The sequence below is a fragment of the Schistocerca piceifrons genome, chromosome 8 (assembly GCF_021461385.2).
Source record: "Schistocerca piceifrons isolate TAMUIC-IGC-003096 chromosome 8, iqSchPice1.1, whole genome shotgun sequence".
NCBI lineage: Eukaryota > Metazoa > Arthropoda > Insecta > Orthoptera > Acrididae > Schistocerca > Schistocerca piceifrons.
This window is the reverse complement of record NC_060145.1, coordinates 43,659,083-43,679,279: the sequence shown is the minus strand read 5'-3', so window position 1 is coordinate 43,679,279 and position 20,197 is coordinate 43,659,083. Positions and strand designations below refer to the sequence as shown.

General features: G+C 39.6%; 1 protein-coding gene across 1 annotated transcript in view; it reads right to left on the bottom strand.

Moving 5' to 3' along the window:
- Positions 1–17,642, bottom strand: part of LOC124711362 (Golgi SNAP receptor complex member 1) — a 55,276-nt gene extending 37,634 nt beyond the window's left edge. Inside the window, exons 1-3 of the mRNA XM_047241401.1 lie at positions 17,494–17,642; positions 16,815–16,920; positions 5,987–6,065 (exon numbers count right to left, since the gene is read on the bottom strand). Coding sequence (XP_047097357.1) covers positions 5,987–6,065; positions 16,815–16,920; positions 17,494–17,527 — 219 coding nt within the window. The 5' untranslated portion in view covers positions 17,528–17,642. The remainder of the gene's footprint in view (positions 1–5,986; positions 6,066–16,814; positions 16,921–17,493) is intronic.
- Between the last annotated feature and the right edge of the window lie 2,555 nt (positions 17,643–20,197).

Sequence of the window (20,197 nt, the reverse complement as noted above, 5' to 3'; positions counted from 1 at the left end):
CTGCCGGTCTACAGTGTCCAATGGGCACAATATTTCAGCGATCATACATGTCGCCATCATCAGGTGAACTGACGGACTGAGTTCCTGTGAACGTGCTGGCACAGAGATCCGTATGCTATGGCTGCTCAGAGGGAGCTGGGTTCGGTCACAGCGGCGGCCGATTAAAATACCCTCCGCCCGCGGCATGCTCCCTCCGCTGTCCGTGCCCGCGCCACAGTCGAGCGGAGGAACAGATTGCGACGGCGTCTGAGATGACGTCGGAGTGATGAATCTGTCCGATTTACTGTCGATTAACCCAATCACTGGTTCCCAAGCCTTGCAAAGATTATAGCCACAGTCACGGTTTATGAGGTCGTCATTGGTGCGAATTTCGATGGCCTCTCTAACAACGCTGTCCCAGTATCTCGACGCCTGTACCAGAATCTTCGTGCGTTCATACTCCATAGCGTGATTTTCCGACAAACAATGTTCAGCGACTGCCGACTTGCTCTGGTGTTCATGGCATCGATCCTCGACAGTACGCATCGTCTGACCAATATACGACATGCCACATTGACACACAATCTGGTACATGCAGGCCTTCCTCAAACTGAGGTCATTTTTGGCACTCCCCACGATTGCATGAGTTTTATTCGGAGGACAAAACACAGTTCCGACCCGGTGTTTCTTCAAAATGTGGGCGATTATCCACGAGAGTGCGCCTGTATCGGGAATAAATGCAGTGCCTTCCTCCTCCTTCGTGATTTCATCCATCTCCACAGGTTGTGCTGTAGTGGTTGGGCGGAGAGCACGTTGAATCTGCCACTCTGAGTACCCATTTTTTTGAAATACAGTTCTGAGATGTTCCAGTTTGTGGGGTAGACTCTCTGCGTCAGAGATAGTGCGCGCCCTATGTACTAGAGTTTTAAGTACCCCATTCCTCTGCCCTCATCACATCCGTAATTCCATGGATTTTGTTAAACGCCTTTATAGCTTCAGGTTGGATGAGTAAGATATCATGGTGAGTTTTGACGTCGTCTCCTTGTTTACGAGGGTACCCCTGCGAGAGTCACCAGAACTGATTAGTCAGAAGTTTGACGAGAAGACCACTGAACTTTTTAGGCATGTCCTGACTTCCACGTATTTTCTTTTTAATGGAGAACACTACGAACAAACGGAGGGAGCCACCATGGGTAGCCCAGTCTCACCAGTGGTAGCGAATTTGTTCATGGAGAACTTCGAGGAGGAAGCCCTGTCGTCATCCGAATGGAAACCTACTTGCTTTTTCCGTTACATGGACAACACGTTCGTCATCTGGCCACATGGTTTGTATAAAGTCCTTGACTTCCTTACACATCTAAACTCCATACACCCCAACATCAAATTCACTATGAAGACTGAAACGGAGGGTAAATTACCTTTCCCTGATGTCTTGGTCAAGAGAAGGGCTGACGGCACCCTAGGTCATGGGGTGTATCGGAAGACAATGCACACTGATCTGTATTTGCATGCAGACAGCTGCCACCACCCTTCACAGAGGAATGGGGTACTTAAAACTCTAGTACATAGGGCGCGCACTATCTCTGACGCAGAGAGCCTACCCCACAAACTGGAACATCTCAGAACTGTATTTAAAAAAAAATGGGTACTCAGAGTGGCAGATTCAACGTGCGCTCCACCCAACCACTACAGCACAACCTGTGGAGATGGAAGAAATCACGAATGAGGAGGTAGGCACTGCGTTTATTCCAGATACGGGCACACTCTCGGGGATAATCACCCGCATTTTGAAGAAACACCGGGTTGGAACTGTGTTTTGTCCTCCGAATAAAACTCATGCAATGGTGGGGAGCGCCAAAAATGACCTCGGTTTGAGGAAGGCCTGCGTGTACCAGATTCTGTGTCAATGTGGCAAGTTGTACGTTGGTCAGACGATGCTTACTGTCGAGGATCGATGCCGTGAACACCAGAGGCACACTCGACTGATGTATCCGAGCAAGTCGGCGGTCACTGAACATTGTTTGTCGGAAAATCACGCTACGGAGTATGGAAGCACGAGGATTCTGGTACAGACGTCGAAATACTGGGACAGCGTTGTTAGAGAGGCCATCAAAATTCGCACCAATGACGACCTTATAAACCGTGACTGTGGCTATAATCTTAGCAAGGCTTGGGAACCAGCATTTGGGCTAATCAACAGTAAATCGAGCAAACGTATAGTTGTGATGGCCACGGCAGACAGAGCCATCACTCCGACGTTATCTCAGACGCCGTTGCAATCTGTTCCACTGCACGACCGTGGTGCGGGGTGCGGACAGCGGAGGGAGCGCGCTGCGGGCAGAGGGTATTTAAATCAGCCGCCGCCGTGACCGAACCCAGCTCCCTCTGAGCAGCCACAGCATACGGATCCCCGTGCCGGCACATTCACAGGAGCCCAGTCCGTCAGTTCACCTGATGATGGCGACATGTATGATCGCCCAAACATTGTGCCCGTTGGACACTGTAGACCGGCAGTACACCCGTGGATATTTTGATTATCAAATATGCCACGAGAAACTCAAGAATCACATCATGACTGATGTCGAATATTGGATTTATTGTTATGATCTTGAAAAGAAAAGTCAGTCGGCTCAAAGGGTCTTTTGAATCAAACCTAAGGCTACGAAAGTAAGATGAATTAACAGTGTGGGTAAGAAGATAATTATTATTTTTTCCCTGAAATGGGCCATATTGCTACCATAACCTTAGGAGATACTGCCAATTGGTACACAAATGCCTGTCTACCACAAGTTTTTTGGAAAAAGTTTATGAAAAATGCCCAAAAGGAGAAACAGTTTTAAATCATCGCATGCAGCAAAACCAACAACTGATTATCTTGGTGTTCTAAATGTCAGTGCCCTTGGCACTCCACCGCACAGCCCCGACTTGACATCTTGCGATTGCCTTTTGTTCCCAAAAACTAAAGATAAAATGTGTGGAATCACTTTTTCTTCAGATGAAGCAGTGGAACATTAAAAAAACCTTGTTTCTGAAGTGCCTCAAGAAGAATGGCATCACTGCCTTAAGGTCTGGTTTCGTCTAAAGTAAAAATATATTATTGTTAAAGGGAAATATTTCAAAAATGAATAAAATCATTTAATTTTTAAAATTAATTCTTATCTGATGATCAAAAAATTTACCGTGCCATTTTTGTGCCTGTACAGTAGTAGCCGCTCACAATGCAGGGATCACACTGTTGGTGTTGGCACTGTAAACTCTCCACACACAAGGAGTAGTTGCCTTTTGCAAAAGACACACAGCGGCTCTCTCCTAATCAAGACAGTAGGCTCATCTCTGTCCCAAGTCTTACTTCTGTGTACGTCTTTGGGCAATATTCCAGTTTCTTTTACTCTCCGTAGGGGTTTAAACAAAACACAAGTCATGTCTTTCAATGGGACTTGATATTAAAAGTGGATGAAAAAATACGTAACAAACTACAACTGCAAAGGGTACAATTCCTCCATTTACTTGGAAGGGTCTGAAGTATAGCAGACTTGATACACGAGCATTTATTCTAGTATACGAGGGGGACTACACTCTCAGAGAAAGAGAAGATCTTGGTTTAGCACTGCGATGTTAGGCCCTACATATCTCCACCTACAAAGTGCGTTAAATGCCTCCATTTTGGACATTGAAGGGGTACAGAAATTTTTATGTTTTACTTTGAGAAGATTCCCACGAATTTCATCTTTGATTTAAAATTTCTGTACTCTCTGCATAAAATTTCTGTACTCTTGACATTACAAATGAAACAGTAAATACTGTAGATTGTATGTTTGATAATATGAATAACCATTAAATAAGGTCTTGATTTTGGATATCAATGATTTATTTAGGTAACATGTATAAGGTTAAATTCCTACAGTGTGTTTCATAACTTCAGTTTGAGGTACTCATTGGGCTTTGTGTGGCGTTGTGAATCCAGCAACAGATGCTCTGACATCAGCACAGGTGTAGCAGAGACCCCAACACTGTATGTTGTTCCATGGAATACTTCTAGCAGAAGTCTTCCTTGGAAAAATTTTAACTGTGTTGCATAAGAAAAAAGTGTCTCTCTTTGGGTAGGAGAGAAAATCAGTTGTTTGAGATCCTGTAAGTTGAAAAGATCTACGTCTGTAAGCATGCCAATAAATCTGTTTGTTATATTGAAATTCCCAGTTAATCAATGAAGTAAGCCTGAGTAGCATAAGTACATCTGAAGTTAGAAGAAATAAAATGGACAAGTGTTCTGCAGGACCAAACGACATATAATTTTATCCTGCTGAACCCTCACAACATATGTCATCTTGATGTCCCAGTGAACCCACCAGTGGCAATTGTCCCATTTGCAAGAAAGAATGGATAACCAAGAGTACAAGCGCTTTGACCGAGTATTATGCTTCAGTGTTAGAAAGACGTACATATGCCTAGAGCCCCTTATTAATGTTCCGGTGTATATTTTCATCACTGCCTGCAGTTCTTCGGCATCTTCACAAATTCATCATTAAAAAAATAAAAAATAAAAACTATTTGAGTTTGCCGTACCAGTTACAAATTTTTGTCTTACATCAGGCTTCTTCAAAAATGCATTTCTAAGCTGATATTCAGATTGTTTAGATGCTATATTCAAATTGTTTGGATGCTAATGAAGATTTGAATTTGTAAAAAAAAAAAAAAAAAAATCATAAACTGGGTATGTCCTCTTGTTAAATTCATTTTTGGTGCACAAAAACTCTTTAGATAATCATAAACTATTAGAACAAACTAAACGAACTACATGACAGACAATTCTCCAAACATCAAAAAGTAACCATCAAATATAAAATATCTTATTTGCTTTTAGAACCACGACATTCTAAAATTTTCAGTGTATCCCTTGTACACAGTGATCCCCCCTGCAATGAATTGGCTATAGCATTAGGTTTTGTTATGGCAGGTAGTGAGACCAGAACAGGGTTTCAGATTGGTTGCACCAAAATAGAAAGCACAATTTGCACTCCATAGATAAAATAAATTTAAGAAAGGTAGACAGTAATGCAAGGGGTCATGAAAATAAGCCAGGAATGCCTTTCGTGAGAGCCAAGCTGTCACCAGTGGAGTGGACAAAGGGCGAGCAAGAAAATATAATAAGAAGCAGGAATTGCAGTCTAAAACGGAAGGTGTACTGCAATGGTGCAGGGCTTATGCTCGCCACAAATGTACTCATGAAAGTCAGATGTCCTCTGGGCAGACAGTTCTGTATTCTGGTGCTGAAGTATTCAAGTTGCCGCCAAGCACAATGCGAGGAACTGGGAATCATTGTAAATTTAAAAAAAGGAAAATTAAATACTAATCTTAGTTATCACTCTCAGATGACCTACATACAAGGATTGAGGACTGCTGTTGGCAGCAAGACCAAGTAATAATACTCACTGTAAACAGGTCATTTTTACAGCATGCAAATAACTATTTTCTGGTGATTATTATTGGCATAGCCATTTTGATATCGAGCGAGCACTAGTTACAACAGCTACAGTCAGGCCAATGGAGGAACATCCCTGACGCTTCACTCAAGTGGGGCACATTGTATGGACGGGGACACAAGCACAAATCTGACCTCTGGAATTTGTAAACATTGTTTTAGTGATAGTCCTGTGTTGTCACCCTTCAACTCAATGTTGCGCTTAGTCCGCCAATATGCTGTAAAAATAAACAGCTGCGTAGTAGCATTGGCAACATAGCTGCTGTGTGTCACAGATATTCTTTCAAGTGGCTGAAATATAATTAGTGCAAATGAGATGGCAACAATGGTTTTTCCTCTTCAAAGTAGCTGTTTCCATGATAATTTTTGTTTATTTGGTCTGTCTAATCAGATTTAGAATAAAGTGTTATAATGGGTACATGAAACATGAGTGATTTCACATTCCCAAATGCTTCCACCTATTTCATAAACTTGTACCCACCATTCAGAATGTATCTTGAGCAATGGATAATTTTGTATGTTACTAACCTTATTTAATAGTTGCTCTATCTCAAGGGCCATCGTCTCGAAAACATGCTCCCCACTGAGAAGTGGTACAGTATCCATGCTGAAACAAAATATGAAATTAAAATTTGAGTATTTCCACATCATCAAATTAAAAGTAATTTGAGTGACAGGTTCTTCCATGAAATTGAAGAAGGAAAGAGGAAAATTCTTTCAAAACTAAAATGCAGTTTCTTCTTAACTTACAGTGTTGTTACGGATGACAGTACCACTAAAGCACAGTTACTAAACACATTTTCCCAAAAATCCTTTCTGACAGAAGAGAAAGTAAATACTCCTGAATTCGAATCAAGAACAGCTGCCAACATGAGTAACTTAGAAGTAGATATCCTCAGTGTAGCGAGGCAACTTAAATCACTTAAGAAAGGCAAGGCCTCTGGTCCAGACTGTATATGAGTCAGGTTCTTCTCAGAGTAGGCTGACACGATAGCTCCATACTTAGCTCGCTGATCAAAAGATCCATAACTAAAGACTGGAAAATTGCACAAGTCACACCAATACTCAAGAAAGGAAATACAAATAATACACTGAATTAAGGACCAGTATCATTCATGTCAATCTGCAGTAGGATTTTGGAACATGTACTGTGTTTGAACATTATGAATTACCTCAAAGAAAGAGAGTTATCGACATATAGTCAACATGGATTCAGAAAATATCATTCTTTTGAAACAGGACTAAATCTTCATTCTCATGAAGTATTGAATGATATCGACATAGGATGTCAAATTGACCCCATATTTTTTTAATTTCCAGAAGGCTGTCAGCACCATTCCTCACAAGCGACTACTAATCAAATTGTGCACCCGTCTCTGTTATGGGACTGGATTCATGATTTTCTGTCAGAAACATCACAGTTTGTAGTATCTAATGGAAAGTAATAGAGTAAAAAAGAAGTAATATCTGGCATTCCCTAAGGAAGTGTTATAGGTCCTCTGCTGTTCCCGATCTACATAAATGATTTAGGAGACAATCTGAGCAGCCCTCTTAGATTGTTTGCAGATGACACTTGTTTACTATCTTGTAAAGTCATCACATGATCAAAACAATTCGCAAAATAAGGTAAACAAGATATCTGTATGATGCAAAAAAGGCAATTGACTCTAAATACTGAAAAGTGCTAAGGCATCCACATGAGTACTAAAAGGAATCCACTAAATTTTGGTTACAGGATAAATCACACAAACTTAAAGGCTGTAAATTCAACTAAGTGCTTAGGGATTACAATTATTAACTTAAATAGGAATGATCACAAAGATAATGTTGTGGGGAAAGCAATCCAAAGACTGTGATTTATTGACAGAATGTGTAGAAAATGAAACAGGTCTACTAAAAAGATTGCCTGCACTACACTTGTCTACCCTCTTCTGGAATACTGCTGCATGATGTGGGACCCTTAGCAGACAGGATTGATGGAGGACATCAAAAATGTTCAATGAAGCACAGTTCATTTTGTATTATCACAAAATGGGGGAGAAAGAGCCACAGATAGGATACATTAATTGGGGTGGCAATCACTAAAGCAAAGACAATTATCATTGTGCCAGGATCTTCTCATGAAATTTCAATCACCAAATTTGTCCTCAAGAGTGTGAAAATATTTTGTTGGTGCCCACCTACATAAGGAAAAATGATCGTCATAATAAAATAAGAGAAATCAGAGCTCGCACAGAAAGATTTAAGTGTTTGTTTTCGCAGCGTGCTGTTCAAGAATGGAACATTAGAGAAATAGCTTGAAGATAGTTTGACGAGCCCTTGGTCAGGTACTTATTTGTGAACTGCAGAGTAATCATGAAGATGTAAAAGTTATTGAGTTGATCATTCATACAGTAACCTGTTTTCAAGTTTCCTCAGTATCTGGATAACAACATTTACAAGTACAAGAATGACAGCATGAACATCATAGTACTGGTGTTAACAGATATAGATATAACTAATCAGGCATGAGAGAGAGAGAGAGAGAGAGAGAGAGAGAGAGAGAGATACAAATTTTACACTGAGAAAAGCTGACTCATTTCACATCACAGTGAGAGATTGAAATTGTTATCCACAGGCATGCATATAGCTTGCTTACTTTTAGTTTCAACTGAAGCAATCTTAAAATCTCACAATGGATTCAAGTAGAGAACTTCGTGACATTTTATTTGTTAAGAGAGGAATATTGTGAACATTATGCCTTTAGTGCTCTCGCTCTTGATCCAATGCCTTGCTTCACTGAAAATCCTTGTCTGAGATAACACTGTCAAACATGCAAATTTTGCCCATTGCCTCGACGACATATTCCAAGAACATGTCTGTCAGAGTGGGCACCTTCATACCATATCCTGAAAAACGTTCATTGTCAATGGTGAGCTCAATAATGACAGACAATATGTAGTTCCTTGCATCAGTCTCCAATGTTATACATCTTCTGGCTGATCTGTACTATCACAGCTGCATGAAGTGTTGTATGAGCCTCAGATCTGTAGAGCCAGACAAACTTTTAAAGTAAAAAAAGGATGACATTAACATAATAATACACAGGGAGAAATTGAAGAATTATAACATTTAAATTTAACAATAAGAGTGAGTATGTTGTTTCTTTTAATTTCTCATTCTACGATCAGTATCTAAGCAATATTTTTTGTGTAATAGGACTTGTCCATTGGAAACAGTTTTGTTTTAGATTTAAAATATGTTATGTTAAAAATGAAGTTTTTGGGCTCGACTGCTAGTTGGCTAAATACATTTATCCGCAATTATGATTCTGGCTATTCTACCAATTCCACATAACACCTAACTATGATTTGCATCAATGCATATTCATTTCTCTTAAGAGGACATCACCCTCATTTCAACAATGTTCTCTTAAGAGGAATTAATATGCTCTGACAGACTGCATAGTGAGGTGTTATTACTTGGGAATCCAAAATAATGAAAGTAGATGAACACATCCTGTAACAGTCCAGGTCTAAATTTTGTATTTTCTTATACACTTCAGCATTGTGGTCACAAGCAAACAGAAATTAATTTCACAACATGCTTTTGTGCTCAGACATTTTATGTTATTGTGGATATTGTTCAAGAGTCACAGACAACAAAGACAGGACCACGATATGGCATTGTTGGAGAAACAACAAGAGCAGTATGGAGGTTGAGCAGGAGAAAGGCAAGGACAGAAAGAATAAAGAAAGAAAGAAAGAATGACAGACAGAGAATGAAGGAATTTGTTTATGTGAAAGTTTCATCTCTGAAAATCACGAAATCTGTCACCAGAGAATCTGGATGGCTCACATGCTGTAACAAGCACTTAGGTTTTAGGTGAGTTTTTCTGTAATGCATGCTCAGAAACTTGATACTGGGTATACTCATTGCAGACTGTTCAGCTATGTCTGTTTACATGTCTCATCAACGTCATCATGGTCATCGCTACAGAGGGGGCAATGCAATGAACCCATGCCTACTGGTATGCAGTGCTAGTTGTTTCACTTATGGCTCTGCCTTTAATGTTGCAGTTTGTTGCCTGTGGTGGGTGAATGGTGGTTTGTGTTGCAAATGGCTCTTTGGCACATTCACGTTCAACTGTCTAATCAACCACCACCTTCATTAACTTGGGATTAATTTCGGGGTGACTCGTCTTGCCCCTCCCCCCCCCCTTTTTTAAATACTATATGCCCAAAATGGAGCACTTGAACCCATCCATATAGAATTAAGTCTTCCAAACAGGGATTTGACTTTTCAACTTCCCAGCTTCCTATTCTGCTCTCGAATCTGACTTGGCTGACCTTTCTTCATCAGTTATGATGTACTGTTTTTGTTTAAATGTTTTCAGCTCAAGTCTCATTCTCTGTTCCTCAAAGCTGTCTTTTGATCCATGTTTTCAGTTTGATGTGTTGTTATATTTAATGCCTCCCAGTGTCATAATTATTGAATTATGAATTTATTAAGTGTTTCTTCTTACAGTTTGGTCAGGTGTTCATTGAGCTTCTTTCAGTTTAGTTGCTCTGCTTTCAGCCAAGGCTTTCTCATACTGAATTGTCCAGTTAAATAGTAGTTGTTTCAATCTTCAAGGTTGTCACAATTTGCTTTTCTTCTTTAAACAAAATTTGTGGTCCAGTTTTTACCAATATTTTTTTCAATTACTTTTATTTAAATTTGCTAGTAATGCAAGATCATCTATGAATGCTGTGCTATTAAGATTGATATGTTTTTTCAATATTTATCTTTATTTGGCATTTTTTGATCCGCTCTTGCATGACTTTCTCCAAGAACAGTTAAACAGTAATTGTGAGATCCTTGACTCCTAAAGCCGCGAACATCAACTCCATACATCAGGAGGTAATGGACGACGTTGAGGATGAGGTTATTAACATCTGGTACCAATCCACACCATCAGTTGAACACACCCTGAATGATGGACCTCTCCATTTGATCTTCTGCCGCTGCCATCAAACAACCATCCAACATAGGTGCAACCAACTCCTACACAAAGTAAAAGTTCCATAGAAAAACAGACATTTGGAGTACAAAGGACAACATGCCAGTATGTTTTCACTGTGGATGCCCAGTACATTATATGCTACTGCAGAGAGAGAAGACAAGTGTTCCACGAATATTACACTGCCACACATCAACTGTCACAATTTTATTCACACCAGCTATCTGCAGATGATTACAGTTGACCTGTGGGCAGAAGCTTATTGCCATATCCTGGACAAGGTCACTCTGCAACAACACAGTACAGCCTTTTCCTGTTGCTGTATGGAGGTACCAGCTACTTGCCTAGCTGCTGAATTGAGGAAAACTAAGTAAGGCAACAATCTGGAGGTGAGGCCACAACAGATGGGAATACTCCATGGATAACAGTTACCAAGATGACTGGAAATCTCTTCAGCATCATCATCGATGGCCAATCAGTCTGGCACTAGATGGCTCGGGCTTCTTTTTTGTTGATGTTGAATGTTACTGTCACCAGTAAAAAAACTAAGTTCTGTCATACAAAAGTGATTGTGCTGAAGGTCACACATGGGAAATACTCATAATTTGAGGTGACAGGATCGACATTGTGTGAATAACTATCAATGGCACAACACAGCTTTTCAATTCTATAGTTTTAACAGAATGCAATCAAGATATTATTCTCTGATGGGAATTATTGCAGGCATCACAAGCAATCATAGATTATGTGAGATCAGACATACAGATCGACAAAACTATTCTAACAAGCATGCATCAAATAGACTACTCAAGGTGGTTGTTGGCTGTTGAACATGTTGTTATCCCACCATCATTAACGAGTTGGGTTATAGTCATCAGCTGAGAGGCACAGTTAAACTATGAAGCTTTTGTCGACTGCAAAAAGCCACTCAGGCTCACAAAAGAAATCTACATTCCAGCAATGATCACAAGCATTGTAGGGGCCAAGGAGAAATTTGGATCATTAACTGTCAGAGGAAGCCACAACTCATTCCTAATGGTATGTGCATAGGGACATCCAACCAGTCTGTGTCATTGAGGAAGAATAGTGCTCTGCTACCACTACAAACAATGTAGGGAGGAACCTATTATCAAACTGCCAATAAGATCTGGCCTGATTGAGGAACAAGGTTTGTGAACAATAGCCATTCTGCGTCAATTTTTGGATGCTTTCAAATCTGGAGTGGAGAAAAGGCAGACCAAGTGGCCCATTATAAAACAACATATCAACAATGGGACCAACCAACAGTCAGCCAGTGCTCATATAGTGTGTCGCCAACTGAATGACGGATAATCCGGGAGGAAGTGGAGAAGATGCTGCAGATGACATCATTAAACCTCCAGAGAGTCCTTGATCCTCTCCAATGGTTCTTGTGAAGAAGGCTGACGTGTTCTTTCTGCGTCACCTACTGATGATCGAATGAAATCATAAAGAAAGACATCTGTCCATCGCCATGCACTGAGGAAACCCCGAACTGTTTGAAAGGAGCGAAGATTTTTCTGCTATGGACATGCAGACAGGCAACTGACAATGACAAATTCAGCTTGATGAGGCCTTCATAACCCCCTGATGATCTCAATGAGTTCAAAGTTATGCCATTTGGACTATGTAACATGCAGCCATATTTGAATCTTTGATAGAAAAATTGTTTCCACACCTTAAATGGATGGCATTTCTTTGCTATCTGGATGATACTGTCGTTTTTTCAAAACATCTGAGGGGCATCCAAGCCAACAGGCAGCCCTGTCGAAATGTGTTCAAACTGCAGATCTCCATCTCGTCTGGAAAAGTGCCTCTTCATCGTGCACGACACAAAAATCTTGGGGCACCCAGTGAATGCCAAGGGAGCCTGTCCCAACCCATTGAAAATAAGAGCAGTCACAGATTGCACAGCAACTGGCACATTCATTATCAAACAACTTTCCTCGGAATGTATGCATACTACCAGCGATTCACAAAGGACATCTGTAACAATGGGTGTCCCTTGCAAGGACTACTGCAGGGAGAAGCCAAACTTTCCTGGAATGAGGTGCAAGAAAGACCTTTTTTTGTCCTTAATGAGGTGCCATCATCATCTCTAGTTCTAGCATTGTATGTTGGGAATGCCAAGACAGAACTATACACCAGCACTAATGGTTTCAGTACAAATTCACGAAGTTGCTGAAAAGGTGATCCCTTATGCCTCCAGAGTACTCTCCAAATCTGAGAAGAACTAATCTACAACTAAGAAAGAGTGCCTTCCATGAAAATTGTATAAGAGGGACTGTGATCCGATAAGGCGGAAATGGTTGCTTGTCATCACAGCTCACTGGTGCACAGGGATCCCAAACTACTTTCATGATGTTCCAACATCTAGTCATCTGAGGTTCCTGAAGACTCTAGCTCAAATAAGACACAAGCATGACTAGCCTGGATTCTACCGACCCATTAGACACTATGTGAGCCACTGTAAGAAATGCCAATGACATGCCATAGTTACCTCCAGGACATCTAATACTAATCCCACCTGTAGCAGCACCATTCCGCTGAATGGGAATCAAATTCTTGGGTAGCTTCATGAAGTTGACAGACGGAAATCATCAGACAATGGTCTGCACTGACTATGCCACCTGTTGTTGAAGTGATCAAGTAAATTTCATCACCATAAGAACTCTTTTTTCCCCATTGGGATCGCACATGGGTTCTGAGGCAGACATCAAAAGAATGAGAGAACACAGGTTCTGAGAGAAATATTGTATTATACTCAAATTTAGTACAATAACTCTCTGATGAAATCCTTATTTGAGTCCTTGGCAGGACCTTAATAGACTGTTACTAACTGGAGCTACTCAACAATTATGCAATAACTGTAGTCAGGCAGCCCCTTCTCCACATGAGCTATGGCGCCAATGGTGCATCAGCTCGGGGGCACGGCACACAGGCAACCGTGGCTGGGCAGCACCAGTCATTGTCCGTCCTTCTGTCGGACAACATTGAAACCTCTAGTGCTAACCACTGTACATGGAATGATGGCATCCTGTGTGGTATTGAGTGGCTACGGTACTACAACCGTGCTATTCCCAAAGCTGTGCCGACTGCCAAAGCTCTGGAAATTGCTAAGTTCCTTGTAGAAGACACCACTTTGAAACACAGAGCACCCTGCTTGGTGATCTAGATTATGGAAGCTTTCCAGTTGAGAATAGTATCAGTGGTAATTTCATGTTGCAACATCACCCACAAGATAACTAACTACCATACAGAGTCGTGTGGCCTCACGGAAGTCTTTAATAAGACATTGGCATATATGATCTCAATGTATGTTGATGTCTTCTGAGTAGTTTGGGATACAATGCTGCCTGTTGTGACATTTTCATATCATCATGGGGCCCAAACGACAATGGATGCACAGCTTCCATTTCAATCAAACAAATGCTACATGCAACACTTCATCACTAGGACTGAAGAAGCAAGGCAGAAGGCATGCATTTTTTCATTCAGACCCTGGATGCCCAGCATAGTAACACCAAGTGCTGGCCATGAGTTACACGACAGGAGACTTGGTATGGATTTTTATGTCTCTGCAGAAAGTAGGACTACTGGGTATGTTACTAAAGCACTACTTTGTGCCATATCGTATTGTTCACTGCTAGTTGGACATCACACATTAAGTCATCATCAAGAATGCAAAAGTGCAGACACATCATCCATGTCATCCTAACAAAGTCCTACAATAGTCCGCAGGTGCAGATCGACAATGCGAGGTTCAAGGAAACTGAAGATCTGCTCTATGATTGTGAAGCTTCGATGAGAGGGGCTATCTTCAATGTTAATCACAGTGAGAAAGTTGTAACATCAGCGGAACATGAGGATCTACCAGCACCACCATACACAAGACCAGTGACAAGATCTAGATCCAGGGTGCTGTAGCTAGTCCGTTGAGGGTCTCTGAAACAGTGGATCCCAGTTCTGCCAGGAGAGGAAGCAATGCTGCGACCTCTGGTGTCATCAGTGTGGTCTAGTGATTAGTGTTATTGCCTGGCTGCTGTGAGTTGCCTATTCATTCTCTGCCACCAGCAATTATTTATATCCTATTTAACATTTCTGTAAGGTTCTTGAAATATTTTATGTTAATATACCTAGAATATTCAATGGTTGTATAAACAGTAGCTTCCTGGAACATTCAATGTTCCATCTATGAGACAAGTTCTTTTTTGATGTACACTGGTGTCAATAAAGCATGCTCTCAGTTCTATGTGTTGTGCTTCATTGACAACCCTATCTTTGGATTTGGATTTTCTTGTGGTTTTGGAGTGATAATATGATTTATGGTGAGGACGCCACTGTTAAAAATATTTACTATGTACTCTTTCGTTTTCTTGAAAGAAACATTAAATTCTGTAACAGAAATTCTATAGTGCCTCTAGTATAGCATTTTGATACTAATTTCTAAATTTGTCATTTTTTTTTTTTTTTTTTTTTTTTAGCCTCCCATTTTTTCTCCTGCCCCCTTTTCTTTTTTCTTTCTTTCTTTTTTTCGGAAAAATGACAAAATCAGTAGTTCTTGAAAAGTTACCCTTCATTTAAAAATAATTTTTATGATATCTTTCAAACTGGCAAACTGTCCTCATCGATTTCAACACATCCTCTACAAATTTAAGTAGCTTCAAAATTTTAATCTTCTTTAATCCAAATTATTAATCACAACCATACATTATTAACTAATTAAGGACTTAGTCTGATGCCCATCTTTGGATCTAAATGTCACTGTGTAAAAAAGTCTGTGGGATTGGAAAAATTTTGCTGACAGTTTCAAAATCATATATTTCTGTTACCATACTTGCAGCTCCTTTAGTAAAACTTTTTAAGGCCCATGACGTGGTACTGACTATATACAAGGCATCTTACAAGCTATGGAGTCAAAGGTAATTCCCCCCCCCCCCTCTTCACCCCTCTCCAGTACTGTACTCAGCTGTAATTTGTCTTTATTGAAGGTTACAGAAGTAACAAGAATAGGTAATTCGAATCAAAGACTGTTCTGCAAGTAAGTGCACTGTGAGGCACAGCTGCAGCACTACTGAAGGATCAGACAAAAAAAAAAATTACCTTACACGGCAATGGAGTATTCACTAGCAACATGACAATCAGTGATATCTATATGGTGCCACAAACAGCACGACAAACAGTGATTACCATCAAACAATGAGACCCTGGAAGACTCACTTGGAAGTTCTTTGACTTTGAAAAGAATAGCGGCAATTTTTGGAGTACGGCATGTATATACCACAGAACTTATCCTAGAAATTTGATAAATCTCCATTTTCTGTCTGAACTTTAAGATTTTTAGTTATCTGCTGAATTAACAGTAGCTTTTGGGAAAAATATGTTCAACTAATAATATATTAGACCCTTCTTTAGCATGTACTCGGTTAACAAACTTCATTTCATTCCACAGTGTGTATTCTAAAACTTTACCTTGACATCATTCAAAGTCTGTTTTGCATGACAATATCTCTGAGCTACATAGTCCTAGTTTTTGCTTACCAATTGTCTGTCAAGGTAAGATAGTAAATTAACAAATTAGTGAACACTTTTTCTCACTGTATGGGTTAACTTGTAGAATTTTGAATCTTTTCTTATAACCACACACACATTGGAAATTTGTTGCTAAATTGAGATTTAGCAGATAATGTTTACAGATTACTTTCTCAATAAATATTTTATGGAATCTCTTCGGGCAAGTGACAACAACAAATCAGAACTTTACAGAGTTGCAAGCACAATGATATGGAAGCTGATCTTCTACGACTACTTGTTACAATATTTTTATCTGTGTTCATCTATAACAAATTTTGCAGTGCTTACAAAAACAGACTTTGCATATAGAAGATCACAGCTTACAATCACTAATATGATAGTGTTCTATTCCTGTGATGTTGGCCAGGTACAAGATATCTATCTCTTCCAATTCCTCATCACCTCTAACTACACAATCAGCTCATCTAACTTTTACTTCAGATCTCATGATGTTATGGAATAATAATAATAATAATAATAATAATACTTCATTGTGAACTTCTAAGAACTTGATGCACATATCATGATTCAACTTCTTGCTGAAACTATCTGCCTGACATACAACAAATAAAAAGTAAAATAACTCATGGCAGTCCATATGTATCCCTCTTCCCCCACCCCAAACAATAGTTTTCAGTTTTGTAACTGCTGTGAATTACTCTGATAGCCTATCCTTTTCCACCCTGCACTGGCACTGGTGCAGATACAAAGCAAACAGAGATATGCTGAGTAGTTTATCTCTATTTATAGAGTAATAAATACAATATTGTGTTTGGCCAGTACCTTTCAGACTTGAAACCATGGCCCCCAACTCCTGTTCCAAGCTTGCTGAAGGAAACGAGTTTGAGGTCAATCTCATTTTCAAGCTGCCGTGCTTGTTTCCGTAGATCTGAGAAATAGAAAGAAACATGGAAATTCTTCAGAATGACTGTCACTTCACACTACAAAAACAAATAACGCAGGTTATCTTGTGTATAATATACATTTTATGCCCTTCTAAGCTAATGTTTATACTGTTAATGTCACATTATAATCGGCTAGAAAGTTGACAAAGTAGACACAGAAATACGATATCCATATTTTATACACGATCTTTTTCTCTCTCTATACAATCCTAAATCGCGATGTATGTAATTGTTAGAATTTGGAACAGTTGTTAACGCAGTAGAGTTCCCTAAAATGCTACCACTCCCGAAAGCCGTATTTTCGCATACTGAAGCTCGAACGTCATAACATAACAGCATATATTTCTTTCGTAACCGAAATCGGTTTAAAAATTAGGACCGAATTATTCACATAATCATTAGCAAATCGTCACCGCCCAATGACGTGGACAATAACAAACGCACAGAACCGCACGCAACTTTCATAGCGGTTTGTCATTAAAGGGAGTTAACATGCTTGTGATCCAACAAAAAACGATGTAGTCAAACGCAGATTTTTTTTCTTTTCTTTTTCTAACCTTCCCACCCTTCCATACCAACGGACGTTGCCATCTTCACACTTTTTATCTTACTGTGCTGTCATCTTTATATCTTAAATTCGCACTTTTCGTGCTTTTCACTTCTCAGCTGTCAGTCGACTTAGCTTTGTATCTGCAAAGTTATAACACACTTGGTAATGAAGTTGGTAACATCTTTGGAATATCGATCTATTTCGATTAAAGAAGCCGTTTTTACCCCGGACAACAAAAACTACGCATGCTCCCACCACCAGATCAAGGCCAATACACACTGGCCGTCGCGTCACGTCACTTCAAAATATTCTTCAATGCATTTCGAAAGGCGGCATCCACACTGGCCATCCCGTCATGTCAGGTCACGTCACGGCGCCGTCAACGTTTCTCTGGAGGAAAATTTTGACGGCTGACGTCATCCGTCGGTTGCTGATTACGTGACCCACAAGCACATTTCTTCCCGATATACGGCGATGGGCAGATCTCTACATTCCGTTTCGTCGCGGTTTTCGTGGTTGACATCAGTTGTTTGTTGTTCGTTATTTGCTATTTGCTGTACATTGTTTCGTTTCGTTACTTCTTTTGTTAAAATTTATAATGAATAACGACAGAATAAGACTAGTTAGTAGGTGGAGTTTATTTGTATGTTGTCAGGCATTTTTAGTGTTAAAAAAAATAAATGCACTGAAACCTTTAGACACTGCAAGTTGTTTGTTTAAATGTGTATATGTGGCTGGCCTATTGATTGTTAAGCAGCTCTCCGAACTGTGTGTGAAACAGTTTTGCAAGCATCAGTGGTCAATATTTATGTGGTTTTACTAGCTAACCCCAGTGCAAATAATGCTCGGTTTACACTAGCAAGTTATTGCAGCAATTTACTTGCGCGGAGGAACTTGCCGCGCGATTTGCGAGTGTAAACATATCGCCAAGTCGACTTGCGACTGTAGCAATTTATTGCGGGAGTGACGTGTTGCACGTTTTCCGCTTCCAGTGTGAACACCACGCAAGAAGTATCTGCAATTAACTTGCAGCTTTTAGGATTTATTTCTAGTTCCTGCAAGTAGGAAGCGCAAGTTATGGTAAGTATGTTGTCTGCATAACATTCATATTTAACATTTTACTTAATGTGGTGACTTAACTTTATGCAACCATCTTACGTATTATATGCAAACAAATGTCAGAAATGGAGGAGAAACGGGAATGGATGAAGCAGGATACAGAACATTTTATTGAAGCCGTGGAGAGCTACCCCGAAATACGGAACGTGCGTAACCAATACTTTAAGGATAGAGTGAAGAAGATGAGCGCTTTAAATGAAATCTCGTCGATATTCGACACATCTATAAAAGAAGTACATAGGAAGTAGCATAACTTGAAGACACAACCCCTTTGCCACCTGCATCCACTCGCTTGTTGTTTTAAGAGTCTAGAAAAAGACGATGTGTAATTATTACATGTTCTATTTGCTTAGCTTTTCACTTTCCATTTTATGAGCATTAGAAAAAAAAAAACATTTTTATAAGCATATCATTCTGTAAAATGCAGTTTATTTCAATAAAAATTTAATTTCATTGTTGTGTTTTCACATACCTTCAAATAATTTTCCCTTTTCAAGATGTTAAAAAAGGCTCTGCATACATCGGGTACGATCAGAGAAATCGTGCAGACGGGAATATGAAACAAGTGCATTAGGGACTTGTATGAGTCTCCTACAAAGAAAAGATTTCAAAAGTCAAACTTTTTTGGTTGTATCTTTCACATAAATAAATGAAACGCCTATTTTATTCGTAGCTCACTGGTAGCTATAAATCATAGAGTGACTAGCAAACGTTCCTTTGCTAAAATAGCAGTACCGATGTTTGTGTCTCGATTTGATATGACGGGGGCGCTATTAACATCAACAAATACTGAGGGTCATTTGAGGACATTCTGCAAAAGTATCCATGCTCTCGATACTAAGTTCTTGCAAAAGGTTATTACAGGCACCATTTTGAGATCTTCTCTTTATCTACTCTCTAACAAAAATACTTCTCTTTTTCTTTTTCACGTTTTGCATTACAATTGCAAGAGCTGCAGCATATCTCACCCACCTACTTGTCATTTTACACTTTGGCTGACACTCGTAGTGGTAATGAAAGCATATGTAAACAGTATCAGCAAGGTGTTGATGCAAGTTTCTTGCCAAAGAACTTGCGGAAGAATCTTGCTTAATTCTTGCGCTGCTGTGTAAACACAGCCACAAGCAGCTACCAATAACTTGCAGCAATAACTTCTGCAAGCGACTTGCTAGTGTAAACGCAGCTTAAGGCACTTGATCTACTAAACCTATAGGGAAAAGATATTTAGGTAGATATAACTATTGTACAAAATTTTGCAGTTGACTGGCAACTAAATTTAACCTTAAAGAAACTAATTTTTTATGGGATTCAATAGCAGCTCATAATACTGTGTTTCTTTTAGTAATTCTGCATGCAGTTTGATAAATAAAAAGAAACTGATACTTCAACTTTCTAAAAAATAAAATGTAGATTCCTCTTCTTCAAGCACTTTGTATAGTGTGTGAAATACCCCTACTGCACCACATAATCAAATTTTTCGGACCCACACTCTTTCCTTGCTTTGTTTTGCACATCGGTCTTCTTTCTCTAATATACAAGTTATCCCTGCAAGCTGCAAACCATCTACATTCAATAATCGTCGTTTTTGTACA